The 21,761-nt window shown below is 41.1% G+C and overlaps 1 protein-coding gene across 3 annotated transcripts in view; it reads right to left on the bottom strand.

Moving 5' to 3' along the window:
* Window positions 1–497: 497 nt before the first annotated feature.
* CTTN (cortactin) overlaps window positions 498–21,761 on the bottom strand; it is a 42,012-nt gene continuing 20,748 nt past the window's right edge. For all 3 annotated transcript variants that reach the window (XM_061610708.1, XM_061610706.1, XM_061610709.1), the window contains exons 8-16: window positions 19,547–19,657; window positions 18,157–18,267; window positions 14,549–14,604; window positions 12,852–12,921; window positions 11,792–11,940; window positions 6,503–6,592; window positions 4,863–5,046; window positions 3,891–3,959; window positions 498–2,328 (exon numbers count right to left, since the gene is read on the bottom strand). In XM_061610708.1, coding sequence (XP_061466692.1) covers window positions 2,192–2,328; window positions 3,891–3,959; window positions 4,863–5,046; window positions 6,503–6,592; window positions 11,792–11,940; window positions 12,852–12,921; window positions 14,549–14,604; window positions 18,157–18,267; window positions 19,547–19,657 — 977 coding nt within the window. In that variant the 3' untranslated portion in view covers window positions 498–2,191. The remainder of the gene's footprint in view (window positions 2,329–3,890; window positions 3,960–4,862; window positions 5,047–6,502; window positions 6,593–11,791; window positions 11,941–12,851; window positions 12,922–14,548; window positions 14,605–18,156; window positions 18,268–19,546; window positions 19,658–21,761) is intronic.

Here is a 21,761-nt window from a genome sequence, read left to right as displayed (position 1 = left end):
GTTTAGGGGTGGATTGCTTGAGGGACGACCTCCACCCACATAAACCCACCTGCACTTTAAATTATTGTCTAAGGCCCTGCTCACATGTGCCCTCAACTTATAAACCTGACAGGCACACAGAACAGGGCTTTCTGAGCAGGTCAAAGAGCCATGAATTGTGATCCCATGTGAGGTTACACAGCTTCCCTTGGTATTTTCTAACAGACTTTTCACTGTAGCTTTTAATGGCTACTTGTTGGACAGCTCTAGTTTCAGTCCTATTATTGTTAATGTAGAGCTTTTAGTATGCTTTATGTGTTCTAAACTATTATCATACAGTTTTATAATTGTGGTTTAGGCTAATTATAAATCACTTTATGAAGCTTGTGCTTAAAATCTAAAAAATTTAACGTTGGGAAAAATGTTTCAAACAAATAAATAGCCTACAATGAAATTTGCACCCAGCACTTTGCAACACATGCCAGGATAATTAAAAAAACACATGAACAGTCTCTGCAGATGGTTCCAAAAGTTTATTTGAATATTTAATTTACAAAAAAAGGAATAATGTACCCTATGAGGTGTCCTATGCAAAATTGGATAAGATAAACTGCATATAAAATCTGGCCCAACCCAACATAATACTATTAATGCAATTGGGAGACAGAAAGAAACCAGTGGGCAAGATAACATAAGGTAAAAATGACATTCCTTTTAAATAATGTCTCAACTAGTCAACACCTTTCCCTCTCAACTCCACCCCAATGCCGGCTTCCTAGAAAGACTGTACACTGCCATTATATATAAATATTTTTATATTCCACTGGCCTTTATTATGAGTCTTTTCCTTCTCTCTTTTTTTTTTGCTAGAGCAGTTTCTCCCTGAATTTCTCCATTCAAATAGAAATGGACAGGACACACACACTGAACACATGTAGGTACTGTCTTTGGTAGGGATGCTTATGCAATCAAAATAACTAACCCAATTTTCAACTTATCCCACTGAAGTAGCGGCAAGAACTTCAGCTTAACATTTGGCAAAAGGCAGATACACCTTTACTGTTTATTCAGAGCGTTACTGGCAGTTTCAGGTGAACATTAAAAAAGTGATAGTTCTATGCACATTGCTTAGTAGAGATTACGTGCAACGTTTTAAGCTACTCTTATTAATATTCCTTAAGTGAAATATGGTTGCATAACACATTTATTACACAGCGGGCCCTCTCACCCCCTCAAATCATACAAACCAGTATGTACAAAAGCAATGACGTATGTACATACTTATCGCCCATCCTTAATCTTCATGGTAGCATCACTATGGTCTGTGGGTAGCAGATGAGGTCTCAATGCCAGCAGAAGGCTGCCAGCAAGGTGGGTAGTCTTTTCAAGACAACAATGGACACTTCTAAGCAAGTCTTTCGAGACCAAAAATCTCACAGTGTTCTGGGCACAGAGGATTAAAAGCGATACAAGTTCTTTTTTTGCCAAGATATTGGAGGCTTCCCCTGGAGAAGAACACAGGCAGCAAATTCTTACGACATTAATCCTTTGAGAGCATCTTCTGGACGAGCCCCACTGAAATAAATGGCAGCTCCCCAAAAGAACTTTCCAGTGGATACATGTATAATTCTCAAGAGAAAGAAATTTATCTGCACTGGATCCTTCCTATTATCAATGTAAAAAGGCTTTGCGTACTGAGTCATTTCCATCAATTGAACTCTCAGGCCTTCCTACGCTCTTCCCCATCCACACTGTAATGTTCCCTACATATGGAAATGTGATATAAACTCACACGGTTCAGAACTGGAAAACTGACAATATTTGGTACAAGAGTAGCTGGACATAATTACTTGGGAATTCAGTATATGTACAGATCCAAAATGAGACATGCAATTACTGTCAGAAAGAACCAAAAATGCTTCAAAAATGGTTATGAACACCATCACCAATTTGGCAAAGGAAAAAAGAAAAGGCCCATTTTCAAAAAGCATAAAAAACCTATGCTAACAGGCTGAAGTGGGGAACATAAGAGTTACAATATATTAAGCAATTTCTGAGCCCATAAACATTTTTAAAAGCCTCAGCAAAATATCTTAAATATAAAAGGAATATGTATAGACCCCTCCATCCTCCAGAAAAAGAACATGATTTGTAGTGTAATAAATCAGATGAATGATCACGGTATTAAGGCATAAATGGTAGACATCATTTTCTATTGCCTCAGTTCAACATAATTAGCCGGGAACAGTCCGTATCTGCCTTTGCACACTCCCCTCCACCAGCCATCATCGATCATTTCAATGTTAGTGATGATGTCATCAGGATCAAAGGAAATCTCGTCATCACCAGCTGTAGAGAAAGCAGAAACAACTCTGGAGATAGGATCTCGCATGGATTTTATTTAACTGTGGGCAGGTACTAAATTATTGTGTTTCCAATTAATGAGACAGCTGTCTGTGCTCCAGCAGGGATCCCCTATTGATGGCTATGAAGAGGAAGAAAGAGGGAAGGGGGTCCCTGGTGTCACAGAGCATGGATTGCAACCAAGATATAGGAACAAGATGCTTGCCAATAGAATCTGGATTGCACCCAAGACACAAAACTTTTATTATAGTGGAAGATATTTCATATAGAATTGTGTCTTTTGCCAAGGTGAAGTACAAGAGATAAAGGAGCAAGGTTTAAATTGGCAAAAATTGTTCCTAACCAGCTCTTGCTGTCCAAAGGAGAACTTCCAGACAGAGGGTTTGTTTTTAAAGTCAGACATACTGAATAAGTGTGTTTGACATTCACACATGAACACTACCCAAACCTTTGGTGATTTGTTACGGCACTGGGGTATTTGTGCTCAGATCATATACAGTAGGGCCCCACTTTCCAGCATTCCGTTGATGCGGCGGCTTTCAATTAGGGGAAATTCCCCATTTTAAAGCCAATTTTGCAGTTTTTCGGCATTTTCGCGCGATGCAACCCATTACAGTCAATGGGTTCTGCTTTACGGTGATTTCCGCTTTACGGTGGGGGCCTGGTCCCTAACCCGCCGTATAAGCGGGGCCCTACTGTACGATGGCAATCCTGCGGTGGAATTGTTACCAAAAGGAAAAGCCCTTCGCAGCAACTTCTGTGCAGGGCACAAAATAATGTTACAGAACACCATCTGACTTCAGCTGAACATCAGGAAAATCTTCCTAACTGTTAGAGCGGTACAACAATGGAACCAATTACCTTGGGAGGTGATGGGCTCCCCAACACTGGAGGCATTCAAAAGGCAGCTGGACAGCATCTGTCGGGTATGCTTTAACTTGGATTCCTGCACTGAGCAGGGTGTTGGACTCGATGGCCTTGTAGGCCCCTTCCAACTCTACTATTCTATGAAATTCTGAAAGGGAGAGTAGGGCGCTGGCTGATGACATCCCTGTGGACTGTTTGGCAAGGATTCTTGGGGTATATATTCAGCATACTGGATACGAAGCGAAAGAGCAAAACAGAGGTTTGCTGTATTACAGATACCTGCATACATTATGAAAATTAACCATGCTTAAATGTGCCTGTTTCCATAATTTATTCTGCTTTTGCCATGGGAAGGGAGGAAAGAGTTAAGCAGGACACTGAAGCCTCACACTTGCCTCTTTGGCTTCCACGGTATAACTCAGGCAATGCCCACACCCTTATAAAGCAGGCTTACGGGTTAGCAACTTAAAGCTCATGTTCTCATTTATGGAATTCAGCACCCAGTGCCAATTTCCGTGTTTGCATGCTGTATTCAGAGAACTGCAAACCGAGCTCTGAAAATGTCCCACTTTGTATGGGATAGTGGCTATTAAAGCATAGTGTATATACTCAAGATACGCCAACGTACACACACACACACACAAACCAGAACTGCAGGACTAAGGAAATGTATTGCTTACCAGCCTGGTAATCATATAGGGCTATCGCTGTTATTCCAAGGTCATTTTCATACTCATAAGTATTTTCATCTAAAGAAAAAAGGGACACATTATTACTGTACATTAATTGCTCAAGAACTTCCTTAAACTCAGCTACTAACATGTAGTCTGGCACTTAAAAGCCTCTCCTGTATTCAGTTGCATCGCTAGTGGCTCATCTGCATAGTTCTAATCACCATTTGCAGTCATTTTTATTGCACAAAGCCATGAACTGGTAGACTGAGGTTACAATCCTAAACACACTTACTAGAGAGTAAGCCCCATGAACTTAGATGGATTTACTTTCACATTGAGCTTTAGTTATAACCTGAAGCAGGGATTCAATGTATGTAGCAGCACTAAGACATTAAGTCAAGCTAAGAAGCATTTTCCACAACTCCCTTTTGCAGAAAGCATTGTCCCAGACTATTTGTTATCTTTGAATCTGACCTTGCTTCAGGGAGTATGACACAGCACACAAAGGCTTCTCAGGTAAGTCTCCCATCCAGTATTGGCTAGACACAACCTTGCTTAGCTTCAGAAGGAAAAGGAACTATCTACTCAGAAGTATTACCTCCTGGCTCCTGTCACATATTCAGTTATTTCTAGCCTCAATACAGGCATACCCCGCTTTAACGTTCGCAATGGGACCGGAGAGTATACTTTAAGCGAAAATAAACTTTAAGTGAAGCAGTTGACTTCACTTGTACTGCACGTAATCACCACTAGATGGCAGCGGCATCATGCCAATAAAGTGTATGTTATTGCGAAGCGCGCGAATGTTAAGCGGGGTATGGGGACGTATGGAGCATGTACATTACAGCGAGGCAACGTTAAGTGAAGCGACATTAAGCGGGGTATGCCTGTATCTCAAACTACCAGCTCCAAGAACAATATACTGTTGCGGGAAGGCATAACCAAAGAGATCCTAGGTAGAAACAGAAGCTGTCAAACCTGCTCGATACTGGTTTCCTGCTCCAGCCACTTCATACACTGTCTCAGATTTATAATCTGGTTCTCGCTGGCTGACTGCTTCTTGGTAGTCAGATTCTTCAGCTTTGCTGTTGGTTTCTGGCTCATGTACAGCTGAATAAGTTGTGTTTGGGCTCTTGTAGCCAGACTCAAAGGAAACAGCATCCTGAAGAGAGAGAGAGGCAGCCAGAAGATAACAGACTAAGAGAGGAACATTGTCCATATTGTTGTTACAGAAGAGGAGTTATCACTGTCTACAGCAGGAGTAAGCAACCTGCACTCTGGCTGGGGATTCCCCCCTCCAGGCCTCTCTATCCAACCCTTTCCCCAAACCACATCCCCCACTAGGCATACCCCATACCCTCCTCAAGTGCCTTTGCCTGACTGGAAGGTGTTCTTGAACTTTGACAATGCCTGTTGCTTGCCTGAATGAAGAATGGCGAGGGAGGGAGGTGTTTGTGTGTGTGCTGCTGGGGGGGGAGAGATGGCGAGCTTCTGCACGGGCACACACATGAAGCCTCCAATTTTTACAGGGCTAGAATACTATATAAGGGTAAGAGTCATTCATTGCACCATCTGCTTTTGCCTCACACCCCACCCACCATTGGCATGCCCCCGCAGAAGATTCATCATGAGGGAATGGGCCCCCTGGGCTAACAAAGGTGCATGCCTGGGCTAGTCACCCCCACCGAACATGCCTGTCTGTTCCACCTCTTGACTAGCGTGTTCAGGTGAACATGCTTAGAAGTCTCCCTGCTCTCAGGAACTTGCCATTATCAGGGCTTCCAATAGCGAGGAGTTTCTAAACATACGAAACAGGCCCATGATGAATGTAAATGCAGACTCTTGCATTTTGCATGTGGCTTGCTTCTGAAGATTCACAACAAGTATATCATTAGAGTCAAACTGACCAGTTCTTTAGTAAAGTAATGTCACACTAAAATATGAGCTGGGACCGTGCACTGTAACTGTTCCGTCACAGGCACTGTTGGGATACAAATAGATATAGCACTTTATTATGCAACTGAAATCCTTCTCTTCACTACTCCATGATAATTCTGGCAAGTATATTTTCGTCTTCCCCCTTGGTCTCACCCTGGCGAAATGTGCTAAATTTAGTGCAGTAAACCTGATCTTCTCACAGAGCTACAATTGCCAGAGTGGTTTAACAGTGAGTTTCTCTTCCCAGAGAACTCTGGGAATTGTAGCTTTGTGAGGGGAATGGGGTGTTTCCTATGAACTGTCAGCACCCTTCACAAACTACCCTTCCCAGGATTCTTTGAGGGAAGCCAGGACTGCTTAAAGTGGAATAAATGTCTGGCATGAATGTGCCTTAGACCAGGTCAACACCATTTGTCCCTCTAGCCCAATATTGTCTCCTCTAATATACATATATAAAAGACAGTTTTGAAAGCAACGAACAGAACTTCACTCAAGTTTGCTCTGGATCCCTATAAGGATTCTGTTAATCACCTAAACTCTCCCTGATTTAGGATTTATTGATTTAGGAGATTCCAACCAACCAGACAATGTATTAGTTCCCTTCATTCTTTCCAAAATGTCTGCTTGCCTTATAAAATGCACAGGAGAAAAGCTTCTTTTGTTTAAACTAGTAAACTAACCTCATAGACTGGACTTGAAGGCAGCTTTTCTTCCACAGGCTGTGCAGCAGGAGATGGAGGTGAAGTTTGTCTCTTGGCTTTGGCTTGTTCCTTTAGCATTTTTTTTTAAAAAGTATGCATCAAAACAAGGACTGTAGCACAGAAACAACAGCAGCAGGCAGTTTGTGCCCTGCACCAATAAGCAACACCATCTCTAATACCTTTATTAAAAAGTGAAGATTTATAGGGAAGGAAACTTGTTTTCTGCAGCAGAGTTACTCATGGATTTACGCTGCAGTAGACTAAAACTGAAGGCAGATGCAGTGGAGAGAATACTAAAGAGGAATACCATGCAGCGGGCTTTTAAATCCTCCGTGAAGAGTTGCCCCGATGACTACAGCTGCCAAGAGCAAGCAACATATGAGCCAACATGACCATGCTGAGGGATGCCACTTCCTAGTGGCAAACTGCATGAATACGGAAACAAAGTTACCCCACTCATGTGGAGACATGGCGGTTGTTGCCTCCCACCCTGCAAAGCAGCACCATGTCAGTGTGGCTGGGCTGGCTCTTACGCTCTTTCTTCCACAGTATCTACGTGCAGGGAGAGTTATGCAACGTACAAAGCAAGACAGTGACTGCCTTGGTCGCCACTGTGGGGGCAACAAGAATACAGTGCCTCCGTAAGAATGGCTGAAGAGCTGCAGTTGAAGGGCTTCCAAAGTGAGAAAGGTACCCCAGGGTGGGAGACGGGGGGGGTGCTTTCAGGTGAGAGCTAGAAGAGGGAGGGAGATGGGCAGCCTTGCTGTCACCAGAAGAAGATCAGTCTCTGAGGGACAGTGGGGAAGACCAGAGTCATCAGTACTGTAAGCAATTGTGGAAATGGTGATGATTTAGCTGCTCAGTCCTGCACATATCACTTTATATATCCATATCTCACTATCATTGCTGAGGGAGGGAAGAGGGTAAGGTACAGTATCCTTTATTTTTGTTTCCTATTCTTAAATTAATTTTGTTGCATTGGTTATATTTTTACTGCTCTACTATTACCTGATTATTTTGCTGTATTTTCATTTCTCTATCATTACCAATTAGTCCCGAGTTCCAGATTGGAAGAAGGGCGGGATATAAGAATTTGAACCAACGACTTTCCCAGGAGGATCCCTCCGCCTGTGTAGCTCTGAGACGGGCTCCCGTCTTAGATGAAACTTTTTCAGCTATAAATTCAGTCAGAAGGGTCTTTTCTCACTGGGGATAATTTCTTCTGGATAAGGAAGAAACGTGAGATTTCCCACATAGCTTTGTCGTGACTGTGGGAGTCTGGAATTAGTCAGAATTGTCTGCGAAAGAAAGGCTTCCAGCTGCTCAGACGGAGCGAGGATTTCTATGCTAGCTCAGCTGAATAAGTGACCCGTTTTTTTTCTTTAAAGAATAACGGACTAGCAGGCAAACATCCTCCTGTCTATGCTTATCATTTTCTTATCTATACAGCTAAAGAGATTTGTCAAAGTAACAGCAATTAAGATAACCTAGGTGAGTTACGACTTTCCTTCTTTACTCACGGAACTAAGGGGGAAGAAAACAAAAATAGCCTATCTTTCTTTTATTGCAAAAAGCTGATATGGAAAATAGCATTTTAAAGATTACAACGGATGAGGGATTTCTGATTGGAAGAGATAAGAAAAATCTTTTTGATCTATAAGACTTTTGTGTAATATATGCATGGGACTATTTTTCCTGATCTACTTTTTTTTTTGACGAATCTGCTCATTCTCTCTGCTACTAGTTATTTGGACGCTGTGAATTAAAGCTGTTTTTGCACTTCTGGGCATATAAGAGATTAGGACTGTCTAGCGTGTGACGTCAGTTGGTTGGAAAGATTAACTCCTTTGTAACTGGATAAAGAAATAAACTGCTCTTTGCTTGGGACATTGAAAATTGAAGGAGTTTTGTTCCTTTGGCTTTAAGAATGACAATTAAGAAGATTATGGATGTACAAGAAGGGACTTTATCTTTAGACATGTTTCAGAAAATAATGAATGAGATTAAGTCAATAAAACAAGAACTGAGAAATAATAGACAAGCGTGGAAAATTGAATTTCACGAAATGAGACAGGAGCTGAAAGAAATTCAGGATTCTATGAGAAAGGAGAATAAAGATAGATCTGGAAAACCAAAAAAAGATGAAAGAGAAATTAAAGGCAAGGTTCAAACTTTGGAGATTGGATTAAATATGGACATGAAAAAAGATTTGGATTTCCTGGCTCTGACGGATCCTGGAGACAAATATTATAGTTTGGAATTCAGCGCTGTCCCTGAAGGAATTGAAGAGATTGGAGATAAAGATATTATCGGTTCAAAAAAATTCCTGGACTGGAAGGATTTGATGGAATTTGAAATGGAGAAAGTTAACAGAATTAATCCCTGTTTTGTGTCAATGGAAAAATCTTCAAGATGTACTAGTGTATCATGCGGAAAAGAGGAACAGAGATGCGGCTTTGCAGCAATACTTCAGTGATATGTTCGGAATTCATGGCAAGAAAATATCTGTGATGGAGGAAATTCCTATCAGACTTTTATTATATGACTATGACAGCAAGATTTTTGGATGCGTGGAGATGGAAGATGGAAGATGAACCTAATACGGATAAAGACAGAAGAGCGATTTGAAATTACTGGACTTAGTAGACTTGATGAGTTGGATTAATTGACATGTTTATTTAGGAAAAAAATTGATTGATATATATCTCAAGGATTGGACACTTCTCTTTGACTTTTTGTGGAAGATTAAAATGATATGATGTTAATGAGATTTGAAACCAATTAAGATAACCGCTGGAGGAAGGTGATTTTATAATCTATTAAGAGATAGGTTTGTTATATATTATAGATTTATAGCTGAACTATGACAAATCGGAAGTCAATATTTTTATATATTTTTTCTCTTCTTTTTTTTATTGTATTAGATATTGATTTCTGTTTTTTTTTGTATTGTTTTGGTTTTGAAAATTTGAATAAAAATTGGGGGAAAAAAAGAATTTGAACCAACAAAATAAATATATATTAATAACACTGGGTTAATGGGGACCAGTTCATTTTTCCTGCAGTAAACGTTTGTGAATTGTGCATTACCTTGATTGTGGATCACGATACACATGAGTGATTAATATAAAATTGATTACTATATCTTTTTCTCTCACCCATTCACCCTACAGGAAGCATTGGGGGGGGGGAACAAGTCTGCAAGTCTTCCCTTGTCTTGTTAACTCACTAACAAGGCCAGACATACTACAGAGCTGGGGAGAAGAAGTGATTTCCGTCCCAGGGCTGGGACACACTAAATTGTTACCAGGAGTGGTGGATGCAAGCATGATAGGACTACGGCTGCGTTGTATTTCACAGGGCACATATACTGCAGCAGACAGCAATTCCTTTTTACATGTCTCAAAGTTAGGAGGCAGAGTGGGAGGTTCTAGGCAGAACCATCCTGGATGGTGCTGCTGGAAATTTTCTCCAGATTAAACTGCACAGCGTTTCTTAGGACTTAAAGCTAAAAGAGGCAGACAGCTAGGAGCAATAATCCAGTAACTTTGTTCATCAGAAAACTAAAATGACACTACTTTGCTTTTCTCTTTCTTTGAATTAAATGACATTATCAGGGACATAGATTTTGAATAAAAGATATCAGCTTGAAAAAGCTTCTTTAAAGAGAGAGCACTAAAGAGAAATTGATGCTTTCCAAAAGAAAGAGAAAAAAATGCTTCTACTATATATTCATTCCATATTCATTCCAGCTGGCTCTGCATATTTTATTGAGGAATTACCTCTGCATTTTGCCAGCTGCTTAACTCAAACCTTACAGAGCAAGAACCTTTTAAAATTGCTCAGCCCATTCCACCACCCTTCTGTGCACCCCAGTCACAGGATCAAGCTCTGGGGTCCCAGCTGCTGCCTTTAGCACCCCATTCCAATCCCATTGCATAAAGAGCTCCAGATCAATGACAGTAGGGGGATGAATGTCTGAGGATGAGTTACAAGCAGCTCTAACAACCTATAGGATGCTAGCAACACAGCACCCCCAAGTGGTTTCCTAATAATAAGAGAAACAACTTGGATTTTTTTGGGGGGAAACCCCACTGTTTGCACTATGGAACTTAACACACATATCTTAATTCAAGCTGCAAGTAGTCCCTCTTCATCAATCACTGAAATCACTTTGTACTGTTATGGGCCTCTCCTTAAAAACGAACAGGGAATTTCACACAGGATTCTTATAACACGTATGTAAGAAGAAGGTCAATTAGGCAGAAAGCCAGACAATAAATAAAAAGCAGCAGTAGCAAAACACCACCTGGATTTTGTTTGAACGTCACACTTGGGATACTCATAATCATTCTATGGTCATGTCTGCACACCACACTACCAAAAGCATTGTAAAGTACAACATGAATGAGCTGCATGCTCTCCCTCTTTCTCCTCCCACGCAGCCAGGAGTTCAAAAGTTTCTCTTTCTGATTTCACTTAAGTGTCATTTGTTAAGCTATCAAGACAAACGAAGGTTATTAACTATGGAACCTATTTTCAAGTTCAAATAAGCCAACTTCAAACCATAGTTACTGAAGCTGGCCTGTGTAAACTAACCATAGTTAATATTAAACTACAGTTCTGGGTCTAGACAACCAGCTCAAATTGTGGTTAATCAGAAGTGGAATTGTTTTGAAAGCAAGAGCAGGAGGATGCAAGAGCAGGTAAAAGGCTCATTCACAGGCAAGTTGTGCTGTTTTAACATATCCCAATTTAAGATGCTACATAATCAATGTCATGATTTAGTCTTTCACTTTTTTGGCATAGATATTCATTTCCCAAGAAATACAGAACTCATTCTACCCAGTGACCTTGTCTCACATTTAATCTTGTTCGCAAATGTCTTTGCAAGTTTGGGTAATGCCCAAGCCACCTGGTCCCTTTTGCTTCTGCTGCATTGGAGGAGGGTGACAACACCTGACATTTTATCAGCTTCAACTTTGTTTTGATAAACTTTATCAGGATGTATACTGCAGTGATACTCTGAATGGATCCTAGATACATTGCTATGTACAACCAGCTTCCTTTTCTCCCCATAATTTTCAGTTTTAGAGGGATTACTGCCTAATTAATGAATCCTGGTATCAGGAAGTGTTTAAGGAAGCTGAAAAGTCTCTTTAATAACCAAACTTGACCAAATCAGGCTCTTCAGCCTGTCCACAAGCACCACAGCTCAAGGGTGGGGGGAGAGGAGAAGAGAGAGTCAACAAGATGAATTTCACCAACTTCCAGCGTCCTCCTGGCTTCCTCTTGCTCCTGTTTGTCCTGGGCCATTCTTTGAGCTCTTTCAACTTCCGCCTTCCTTCGGTCCTCCTCCTCTTTTTCCTTAGCTAGATTTTCAAAGTTAGCTCTGATGTTGCTGGTTTTGCTATTCGCTGTAATAGTAGAAATACTGAGAAGTTCATTTCCCAGGGCATTTTCATATGCAAACCTCCACAACAGCCAATTCCTGAATTAACTGGTAACCAAAATTGAGACGAAGCAAATTCTTCATATAAAAAGTAATGTAATCCCCCAAGGAGCACAACTCATTCACCTTCCTGCTAGAAGCAGATGCTGCAAATATTAGAACAATATTAGAAAGTTCAAGTCTAAATGACAACTTAAAAGTTAGGAATTTAGGAGTAGTTCCAGCAATATGGCTAAGGATTAGTTGACACATTCAGTTTAAAATGGTGACTCCCTTCATGAGATTGCAAGAACAAAACAAGATATATTAGAAGGTCTATCCAATTTGTATTTCACTACAATGACTGCTCTCCCATGAAACGCTAAAGCATAGTTTAACATTATGAGGATGAGATGCAGTAAGTATCAGGCTCACATATTATGTCTCCTGAAGTGATGCTTCAAAGAGTTTAGAAGTTTTGCTTTCATTTTACACACTAACTGCAACTTGATGTGCCATCTGAACTTGAAGAAACTGTGGCTAGCCTTAACTATGGTTAGTGGAAATAAGTCACCTTCAAGCCATAATTTAAGAAGCTTGCTTGTTTTCATTAACAATTGTTAAGATTAACTACAGTTTAGAATTCAGATGCAATGCTTAACTGTGGTTAATCTAAAACAGAAGCTGAAGTTTCATATCTCCTTGCACTGCATCACAGGGGAAGAGGTGAGCATACAAGCCTGAGGCTTGCTGCAGATCAACCTCTTAATGCTGAGCTATGGTTCAGCATTCAGCCCACTGAGAACCTAGTGATCTTTCAGATATAAAGGCAATCTAAACCATAAGCAAGGAGAACATCAGAGATAATATTTTTGGCATTTTAAAAGACAGTCTTACCAGCTTCCACCGGCTTGGTCTTCTGGTATGTTGAAGACAATTTCTCAATATCTTCAAAAGTTGATGCATTCTATCAATAAAAGTCAGATGGGGCCACACTCATATATAGGACAAAATTACAAACCATTAAAAATGTACACAACAGCTTTATTTAAATGTAACTTTTAAGCTCCAGCTGTAATCAAGAGGCATAATTCAGAAAACTATGATCCTTAAAGACCCTTTTCATGTACAAAATGTTCATTTTCGAAAGTGGCATGCACAATAAAACAAACAAATAAAAAGCCTGTATTTTCATAGGTATCCAGACAAAGTAAAAATTGATGCAGGAGGCGTTTAAAACATAAGTAAAATGAAATGTAATACTGAATTTACACCAAGCAGACAATTCTAACTATTATGCTTTCATACAAAAAAAAAATGAAAGCAATGCAAATGTAAAAGTGAATAGTTTCCATTTCAACAACCAGTACAGAAGCTTTAAGTGCACAATGACCTGAGGCAGCAAAAGAAACAGATGTCTCCACCACAAATATCTCAAGATTTACAAATGATTGACTATCACCCTAGAGCAGCCTTTCCCAACCAGTGTGCCTCCAGATGTTGTTGGACCACAACTCCCATCAGCCTCAGCCAGCATTGCCAATGGTCAAGAAAGATGGGAATTGTGGTCCAACAACATCTGGAGGCACACTGGTTGGGATAGGCTGCCCTAGAGTATGCACCATTTTTCAACACAATCATTCATTTTAACTATTTTTACATATCCATGGGTCATGCACAGCTCTCTCAGTTTTAACATGCCTCTGTTCTTTTAATTATCTTAAACAAAGAGATATGGTCAAGTGGTCAAAGGCCTAGAGAGGGACTATGGCTGTGATCCTGATCACACTCGCTGGGAAGCAAGCTCCAATCATTCTATAGGACTTACTTCTGAGTAGACATCATTATGATTGCACTACAAGACATTTCTGGTACAGGAGACATTTGACCTGCTAGGCTGAGGAGCTTTTCTACTGAACCCTGGCACTTTTTATGCAGTAACCATACTTTTGTTCAGACATTTTTATAAAATATTTTTGCAGATCTGGGGACAGTGCAGGATATATGCAGGTGGAGGAGGGCGGACGTCTCATTGTGCTGGCACTCATCATTGCACTAGCACATTCATGTAGTTCAATACTGCCCTAAAGGGTTTGTTTTAATTTGATTTTCCAGGTTTTACAGCTTAGAGGAAAGAAGATTTTATCCCAGCTGTAAAAACAGATTAGGAGGCTTCTGCTGTGCGTATCTATCTATCTAGGTTTTTTGTGTGTGCATGTATATATTGTGAACACACACATATATATCAATCGGACTATGAAGGGATTTATTTTCACTTATTTTCCAGAACAAGTGTATCGAAGAACAGAACAATAGCTGTATTTGGCGCACACGCACGCGCGCACACACACACACAAAACCCTTTGAATACTTATTCAGAATAACCATCAAGCTCCATGGGGATTATCTCTTAGATCTGCATGGGACTGGGAATTCTAATCTGAGGCAGCCATGGTGAAAATTGCAGCAGGGTGGTCTTCATTTTGGATAAGTTAATCTAGATCATTTATCTTTAGCTCCACCCATCATTAGCTCCCAGACAGAAAAAAGGTTGTGCATCCGTGCCACAAGCAAACTTTGATGTATGGTCATACCTTATCCATCCGATCTTTCTGAACGCCATATTTGCCACCAAATCCTTTCGAGTAGTCTATAAAAAATAAAATAATTGTAGGTAGTTGTTTCTACTTTCCTTTGGGGCTTTATCCAATATAGGTAAGTACTGAAAGGACCTACATGCTTAGGAGTTCCCAATCACTGTAGCCAAGCAAAAATGCAAAAGAAGTAGATGCAAAAGATGGAAGTGTATATATTTGAAGACTTTGGTAGAAACATCTGCAAATGCACAAGCTACAGTGGGCCAGATTCATGCAGATTTCATTAGCTGAAATGAAACTAAATGACTGTTGGCAGGATCCAAGCAAAGAAAAGGGTGCTTTCCCTCTCCCAACCCAACCCACCATCTCTGACCCACACCACTTCTATAGCACAGCCTTCGATTACTCTACTACTTCATTACAGAATCACTGGAAAAATTACGGACATTCTGTACTCACGGTAATGCTGAATATTTCAGACCACCACATGCCGCTCCTAGCATTTATCATGTCAACAAACAAGTATTTTAAGTGCCACAAAGACACAGAAAATTGGCCAAAGGGGGTTGTCTCCAATTGACTCACACTCTGAGTAGACCCACTGAAATAACTGAACGTAAGTTAGTCATGTCCACTGATTTCAGTGGGTCTACTCTGAGTTTGACTTAGTCAGGTACAACCCACTATCTCATTACAGATTGCCAACAGTACAATTACGTGCTGTACAGACAAGCTTCTACAAAACACACACACTGTAGGAGAACTCAAGGAATGAAATAAGCTTTTAGAAGTTACTTCTGATTTTGGGGAGGACCTCATGGTTCCCTTGGTTTATTTTCAAGGGGATTCTATATAAACAAAGAATTCATATCTATCTGCCCCAAACACTAGAACCAAATCACCTTTGCCTAAATTTTTTAATGAAGATGTTGTTTCACGTTTCTCATATTGAACTAATACACTGCACAAAGCAGTAATCACTGAAAACAAAAAGTGTCAAACCTAACAGGCAACTCAGGGCATATTTTCTATTGGACAAAGAGTATGACTTTAGCATTGGAACGTATGAAACTAGTATACTCGTCTTAGGAAACGAACAGATGTGGATCTTTCTTAAATTAAAGAGACAAGGCTAATGTGTTGGCTTGGTTGATTTCACATGCCAAGAGCACAAGCATCTCATAATGGCACATGATATATAAAAAGGACTTCTATATTTCAATTTTTAGGCAGTATATTGACGTCACCATAAAGGAACACCCAACATGTTGGCTTCTTGTTATGACTGAAGGAACCTAAACTCAACTCCTAAAAAAATACGAGTGCCACAAGTGGCATTTCTTGGACAGAAGTAACCTTGCTATGGCTAAGACTCAGGTTTGGTAGGCCAGAAGCAAAACTACACAAGGCACTGGGGGAGGTGCACTCCAGATATACCGTGGAGTGCACACTCAAGCAGTGCTGTAACATACAACTGACCTGATGCACGCTTCCAAAAAGATTGATTGGCTGGCAGTGGCTTAAATCATTCAAATTCCATTAAAGGTTACAGTGATGTATTGGCATGGTACGATTCAGAGAGAAAAATGTGGCCATGTAATTCCCTGAGGGGGTGCATGGCATTCAAAGAGAGCAACTTAAGTCTGTGTTAGAAGTGGCTGCACTGGGTGAGAGTTACAACTAGAAACTATGCCTTGTTGCGATTCGTGCTTCGCTAGTTTCTCCTTGTAGTCAAACCCCACAGCTGATGGGTCCTGCCTCTCTGTCTGAACACCGAATTTCCCTCCGAAACCACTCTTATAATCTGAGAAATCCAGGTTTATAAGAGAAGGAAAAAGATCCAAGAGAGGAGAAGGAGGGGTGGGGAGGGGAGGGGAAAGAAAAAAACAATTTAGATACAAAATGTGCCAAAGACAACACTCTTTACCAGGAAGGGAAGCTTTTCAAAAGGTTGTTACACATAGATATTAATAGATCCCTCAATTCAGAATCAAATTAAAGACACTCTATGGTTTAGCCCTTTTCGGAGCTGGGGGAAACCACAACTTTGAATGCTTCCGCCACACCAAAAATTCCGCAGCACATCAAGGAGAAAGCTGTATTAGAACCTTCTCCTATACATTCCTTTTTTCAAAGGCAGAGAGCTTTTTTGACATGGGAAAGCGTTCAGAAATGCTACTTCTCCCCATTCCATCTCACTGTATTTTGAAATGACACAAACCCATGTAATATTTTGGAATGTACAGTTTGCCACTGAACCAAACAGAACATTTTCCACACAAAATACAATAATTTCAAACAGGAGAGTAAACAGTATACATTGTACTCACATTGAGTCAATCAAGTATGAACAACAGACATACTACAAGATATATGTCAAACTGTCATTGAAACCTGTCTTAACATTATGTTTTTATCATGATTTAACGTGAATCTGAACCATGTACAGTCTTTCAACCTGCATTTCCTGCACTATTAAAGAGCTCCTTCACAAACCATCTTTGCATGACAAGATTTGGAACTGCTTGATCACTGCTGCAGCTCAGGCTACCGCAAAGTGGCTGTGATCCATAACCACAACCTGCTATGTATTTAATGTGCAAGTATTAATCAACTTTGGGGAGTTTTGCACTGGCAAACTAAATAGGGAAAGTAAGGAATACCTATGTGGCACCTCAAGTCGGAAAGATAACTGCATAGTTTGGCCATGTCAGCTTTCCAATGGTTAGTGATTGAGTAAAGACCACTCATGCAAGCTGCCTCTTTCCGTTTTCCCACTCCCTCTGCAGCCCCTCATGCATTATCTGGGGCCTTTCCTTATGGTGCCTTGACCCACAGGAGACACTTTGGGGGAGGCATGAGGGGTTGTAATGCGGAGATGGATGGCAAACTCCCCTTGCATGAGCACAGCACCAGATACCAGCAATTTCTTATTAACAAGTTCTTGAACCTTAAATAACTTGTAAAACCCTTTAACGAATTAGGAGGCCCGGGTTTCAATCCAAAGCTTCCTGTACATTGGAAGAAAATACTTCTCATGCATGGGGTAAGTGATTCCACCTATCTCCCCATTCCGGCTTCAGCTCATCCAGAGCAGAAACCATCCAGAGTAGTGACAGATATAGAATTGGGAGGGGGGGATGCAGGCTAAGCCTCTCTCACAATGCACAAGCACCTTTCAGCCAAGCATTAGACAGCAATATTTACTTCACTTAGCCTAATTCTATATTTGCTTTCGCTGTGTTCTGCCCAATTACCTCACAATAGCTTATGGATTACAAATCGCTACATGGTTACTGGTTGGGATATGTCTCTGTGTGTGCATTTAATTAAGCAAATCCCATGATTTTGACTAACTTACCAATGATAGATGACAGACTGGAATAACCAACTGTTATTAAATTCCAAGTCCTATCAGCCCCAGTGAGCAAGACCAATGGTCAGGGATGGTGTAGTTCAACACCTGGAGGGTGCCACACTGGCTATCTCTGCTCTAGATCATGTGATGTGTATACCCTCTTTCTAAAACAAAGCTCAACCACAGCATTATACACAACTGTAATCTTTGTCACTCTTTAAAAGTGCAGCCATGAATATGCATTTACCTTTCTGAGATTCGTGCAGTTGTACTTTTTCCTGGTGGTCCCAACCGAGGGCACATTTGTCCTGTCTGTCGGTCTGTACCCCAAACTTTCCACCAAAGCCTTTTGTATAATCTACATAGAGAACATGCCATAAGGTGTTACAGAGATCTTTTTTTGTCTTAGAGGCAGTTTCAAGTGGGTTTGCATATACAGTGCTAGAGAAGTAGTGTACTTCCCCGTGCCAGGTCCAACTAGATCAGCGGTCTTTAATCTTTTTGGGGTCAGGGACCCCCTTGAGAATCTGATGAAAGCTATGGACCACCTCCCCACATAAACCCAGACACACACTATTTTGCATACAATGTTATTGCATTGCAAATAGCTTTTCCCCCACCCAGTTCATGGACCCGCTGAACCACAAGTTAAGAACCCCTGAACTAGATATACAAGTAGGATTTTTTTAAAAAAAGCAGGAAAATATTAGTACACAAAGCTGCAATCTTAAGCACTCACTAAACTCAGATAAATTAAACCACTGAATAAACATGCTTAGGGTATTTATTTTGCAATTTCTACCCTGCTACTTGGTCTCATGGTGACTTCAGGATCATGCTGCTTAGACCTGAACAAATATTCACCATCTACCAGAAATCTGTAAGAGTGGATGGTGCTAATCCTATGCAGTACAAATTTAAGAGACAGCTGCTTATACTAGAAAATGATAATCAGTGTTTTGCCACAGCAACAGTTTCTAGTTGTATCGTCCAGCTTTTCTGCTGAATGCAGTCAATAGTCTAAGCTGAGATATGCACACGATATATTTTCTTGAGAAGCCAGGCATTTTAATGATGGCTTTGTACTGCTTTTAATTTCTTTTTATGTTTTTTATATTGCTGTACACCATCCTGACATCTTATGAGGGCTCAGTATACAAATACTTTATGTGGATTTAGATTATTGGTATACCGCTCTTTGCACAAGCCACTGGGCAGTTTACAACAAAGCACATAGACAGAAATCCAGAAAATCCAGAAAAACACCACAATCCTTATGAAGGACCACGTGTGCTGTGATGTTAGCCATGCCATTCAGTGCTTCAATAGGGCTCTGCATTATCAGACAGGCCCTTCTTCAGCAATCAACTGTGGATTTTAATTGATGTCAGCTGCCTTGGAATTTTTTTTTTTTTTTATGGAAAGACAGGGTATAAATGTAACAAAATAAATAAAATCTATTATAGAATAAAAAAGGGAAATATTGATAAAGAAGAGGATTATTTTTGGGGGGAAAGTTTATACTTCTAAAAAATGAAGACTTCAGTTAATGCAAGAACACTCAATTATAGTAAAAGGGTCAGATTTAAAGAAGGGCACCCCCACACAATTTCATTGAATAAAGTTTAAATAAAAACCTTTCTGTGATTCATGTTTTTCAGTTTTGCCCTGGTACTCAAAGCCAACAGCACTTTTGTCCACTTTCTCCTTGTCCACACCATATTTACCACCAAAACCTTTGGAGTAATCTGGAGGCGGGAGTAAAAACAAAAATTCTTAATGGTACAGGCTAAGACACTAAACGGTTCCTATTCATAGCTATTGGATGAGAGGTCAGCTGACACACTGTCATGTTCACCACTCTGACTGAAAACTCCGCTGCTGACGTGCACGTGGGAAAGAGCCGTCACAGGCCCACCATCACAGATGGAGCTTTCACATCACCTAGAGACATGTCAAATCATATTTTCAATTGAGGCAGTTGCATGTTCAGTTGCAAGTCATGACTTAGGCTGTAATCCGACACATGCTTACCTGGGAGTAGGTCCCACTGAACTCCATGGGACTTACCCTCGCATAGACACGTATAGGGTTGTACTGTGAGGCAACAGGGAGAAAGCTGCAAGGTTGTTCTCCCCACCCTCACCTCATCCCTTCTGGAGTGCAAGTTCCTGATGCCCATCTTAATCACAGCACAGTGTTTCGCCCATGCTGGCTCTAAGCCAGTTTCAAGTCTTATAAGAACATAAGAGGAGCCTGCTCGATCAGGCCAGTGGCTCATCTAGTCTAGCATCCTGTTCTCATAGTGGCCAACCAATTGCCCATGGGAAGCCCACAACCAAGATCTGAGCACAAGAGCACTTTTCCCTCCTGCGGATTCTAACAACTGGTCTTTGGAAGCATACTGCCGGTGCCTATAGAGACAGAGTATAACAGTATAGTAGTAGCCTCTGACAGCCTTATCCTCCAGGAATTTGTCAAATCTTCTTTTAAAGCCATCCAAGGTAGTGGCCATCACTGCCTCCTGTGAGTCTTGGTTAAACAGGAACTCCGGCCAGCCCTAATTATGCTTAACTTTGCTGCCAGTTATCATATTATTTGTGATTATAGCCAACAAGGAAAGAAATTGGGAAACAGCGCTCTAAAAAAGAAAGGATTGGGAGATGGAGTGTGTGATGCTATAGCCCGCTACCCTAGGGAAGGGGAACCTATGGGTGTCCAGAGTTTGCTGGATTACAACTCCCATCCTCCTTGACCATTAGCCAAGCTGGCTAGGGTTGATGGGTTGGGAGTCCCAACAACATATCAAGAGTCACAGATCCCCCAACTCTGAGCTACCTATTGCTTGAGCACAATTAAGTAAAAGAGTGTTACACTGGCACAGGGCGATAGCAACATACATAAGATCAGCCCTGTGCCACAGATCAGAAGCCAACAGACACATGTCCATGGCCGATTTGGACAGAGGTAAGCAACTTGTTCTGGGGCTCAGGGAATTTCCCAGGTCCACCACTACCGCTGAGAAGAAGGCCACACCCTCTTGTAACTTAGAACCATCCAGTTCTAGTGGCCAAGCTCCGTCTGTCCAACAGAGCCAGTCTAAATGAAAGAAGGAAAAGGGGGGCGCTGGGGATGCTTCAGACCACAGCCCAAGCAACCAGTGGACAAAAGACTCTTTGGAGGGCCCCTGTGGGGAAAATAAAAGTAGTAACCAACACAGGAGGTGGGGTGGGGATTGGAAGAGTAGGGTGCAGCCTATAGGCTACCCATCCTTGAGAAGTGGCCTTGAAGCATTCTCTCCATGGAGTTTCCTCCAAGAAAACAAGAAAACCTGTTGGAACTAGAGACAGTCCTCTACATGGGATGGGGCTTCCCTCTTTGTGGTTCTGCAGAAAGCACGAGCAGTTATGATGCTAACACTGCCTCCCTGCACAAACTCAATAGGAAGGGAAAGTGACCATCACTTCCTGGAACCAAAAAGGTTTTTTCCTTTTTCTTTCCCTTCTGTTGGCATTTTGCAGTATAAAGAAACAGGAAGGTGTAGATGGCACTTTCTGCAAACCCACACCTTACAGGGTAAAAGTCCCCTCTTCTCCGGTTCAGCTTTTGCAAAAAGCACCAGGCAAGTCTTCCTGTTGCTTCCTGCAAAAAATGATGGAAAGGGAAAGAAACTACTACTCCTTTTCTCTAAAAAAGGCAAGGAACAAAGGATAAGGCTTGTCTCTTTCTCCCAATACGGGAGAGGTGGAGAGCCTCTTTCAGCTCGAGGGCCGCATTTCCTCATGGGCAATGTTCCAGGAGCCGGCCAGATGCAAAAGCAGGCCGAGCAATGGATACGACTCTTACCTTTGT

This window comes from Rhineura floridana, chromosome 2 (assembly GCF_030035675.1).
Source record: "Rhineura floridana isolate rRhiFlo1 chromosome 2, rRhiFlo1.hap2, whole genome shotgun sequence".
Lineage (NCBI taxonomy): Eukaryota > Metazoa > Chordata > Lepidosauria > Squamata > Rhineuridae > Rhineura > Rhineura floridana.
This window is presented reverse-complemented; position numbering and strand designations above follow the sequence as displayed.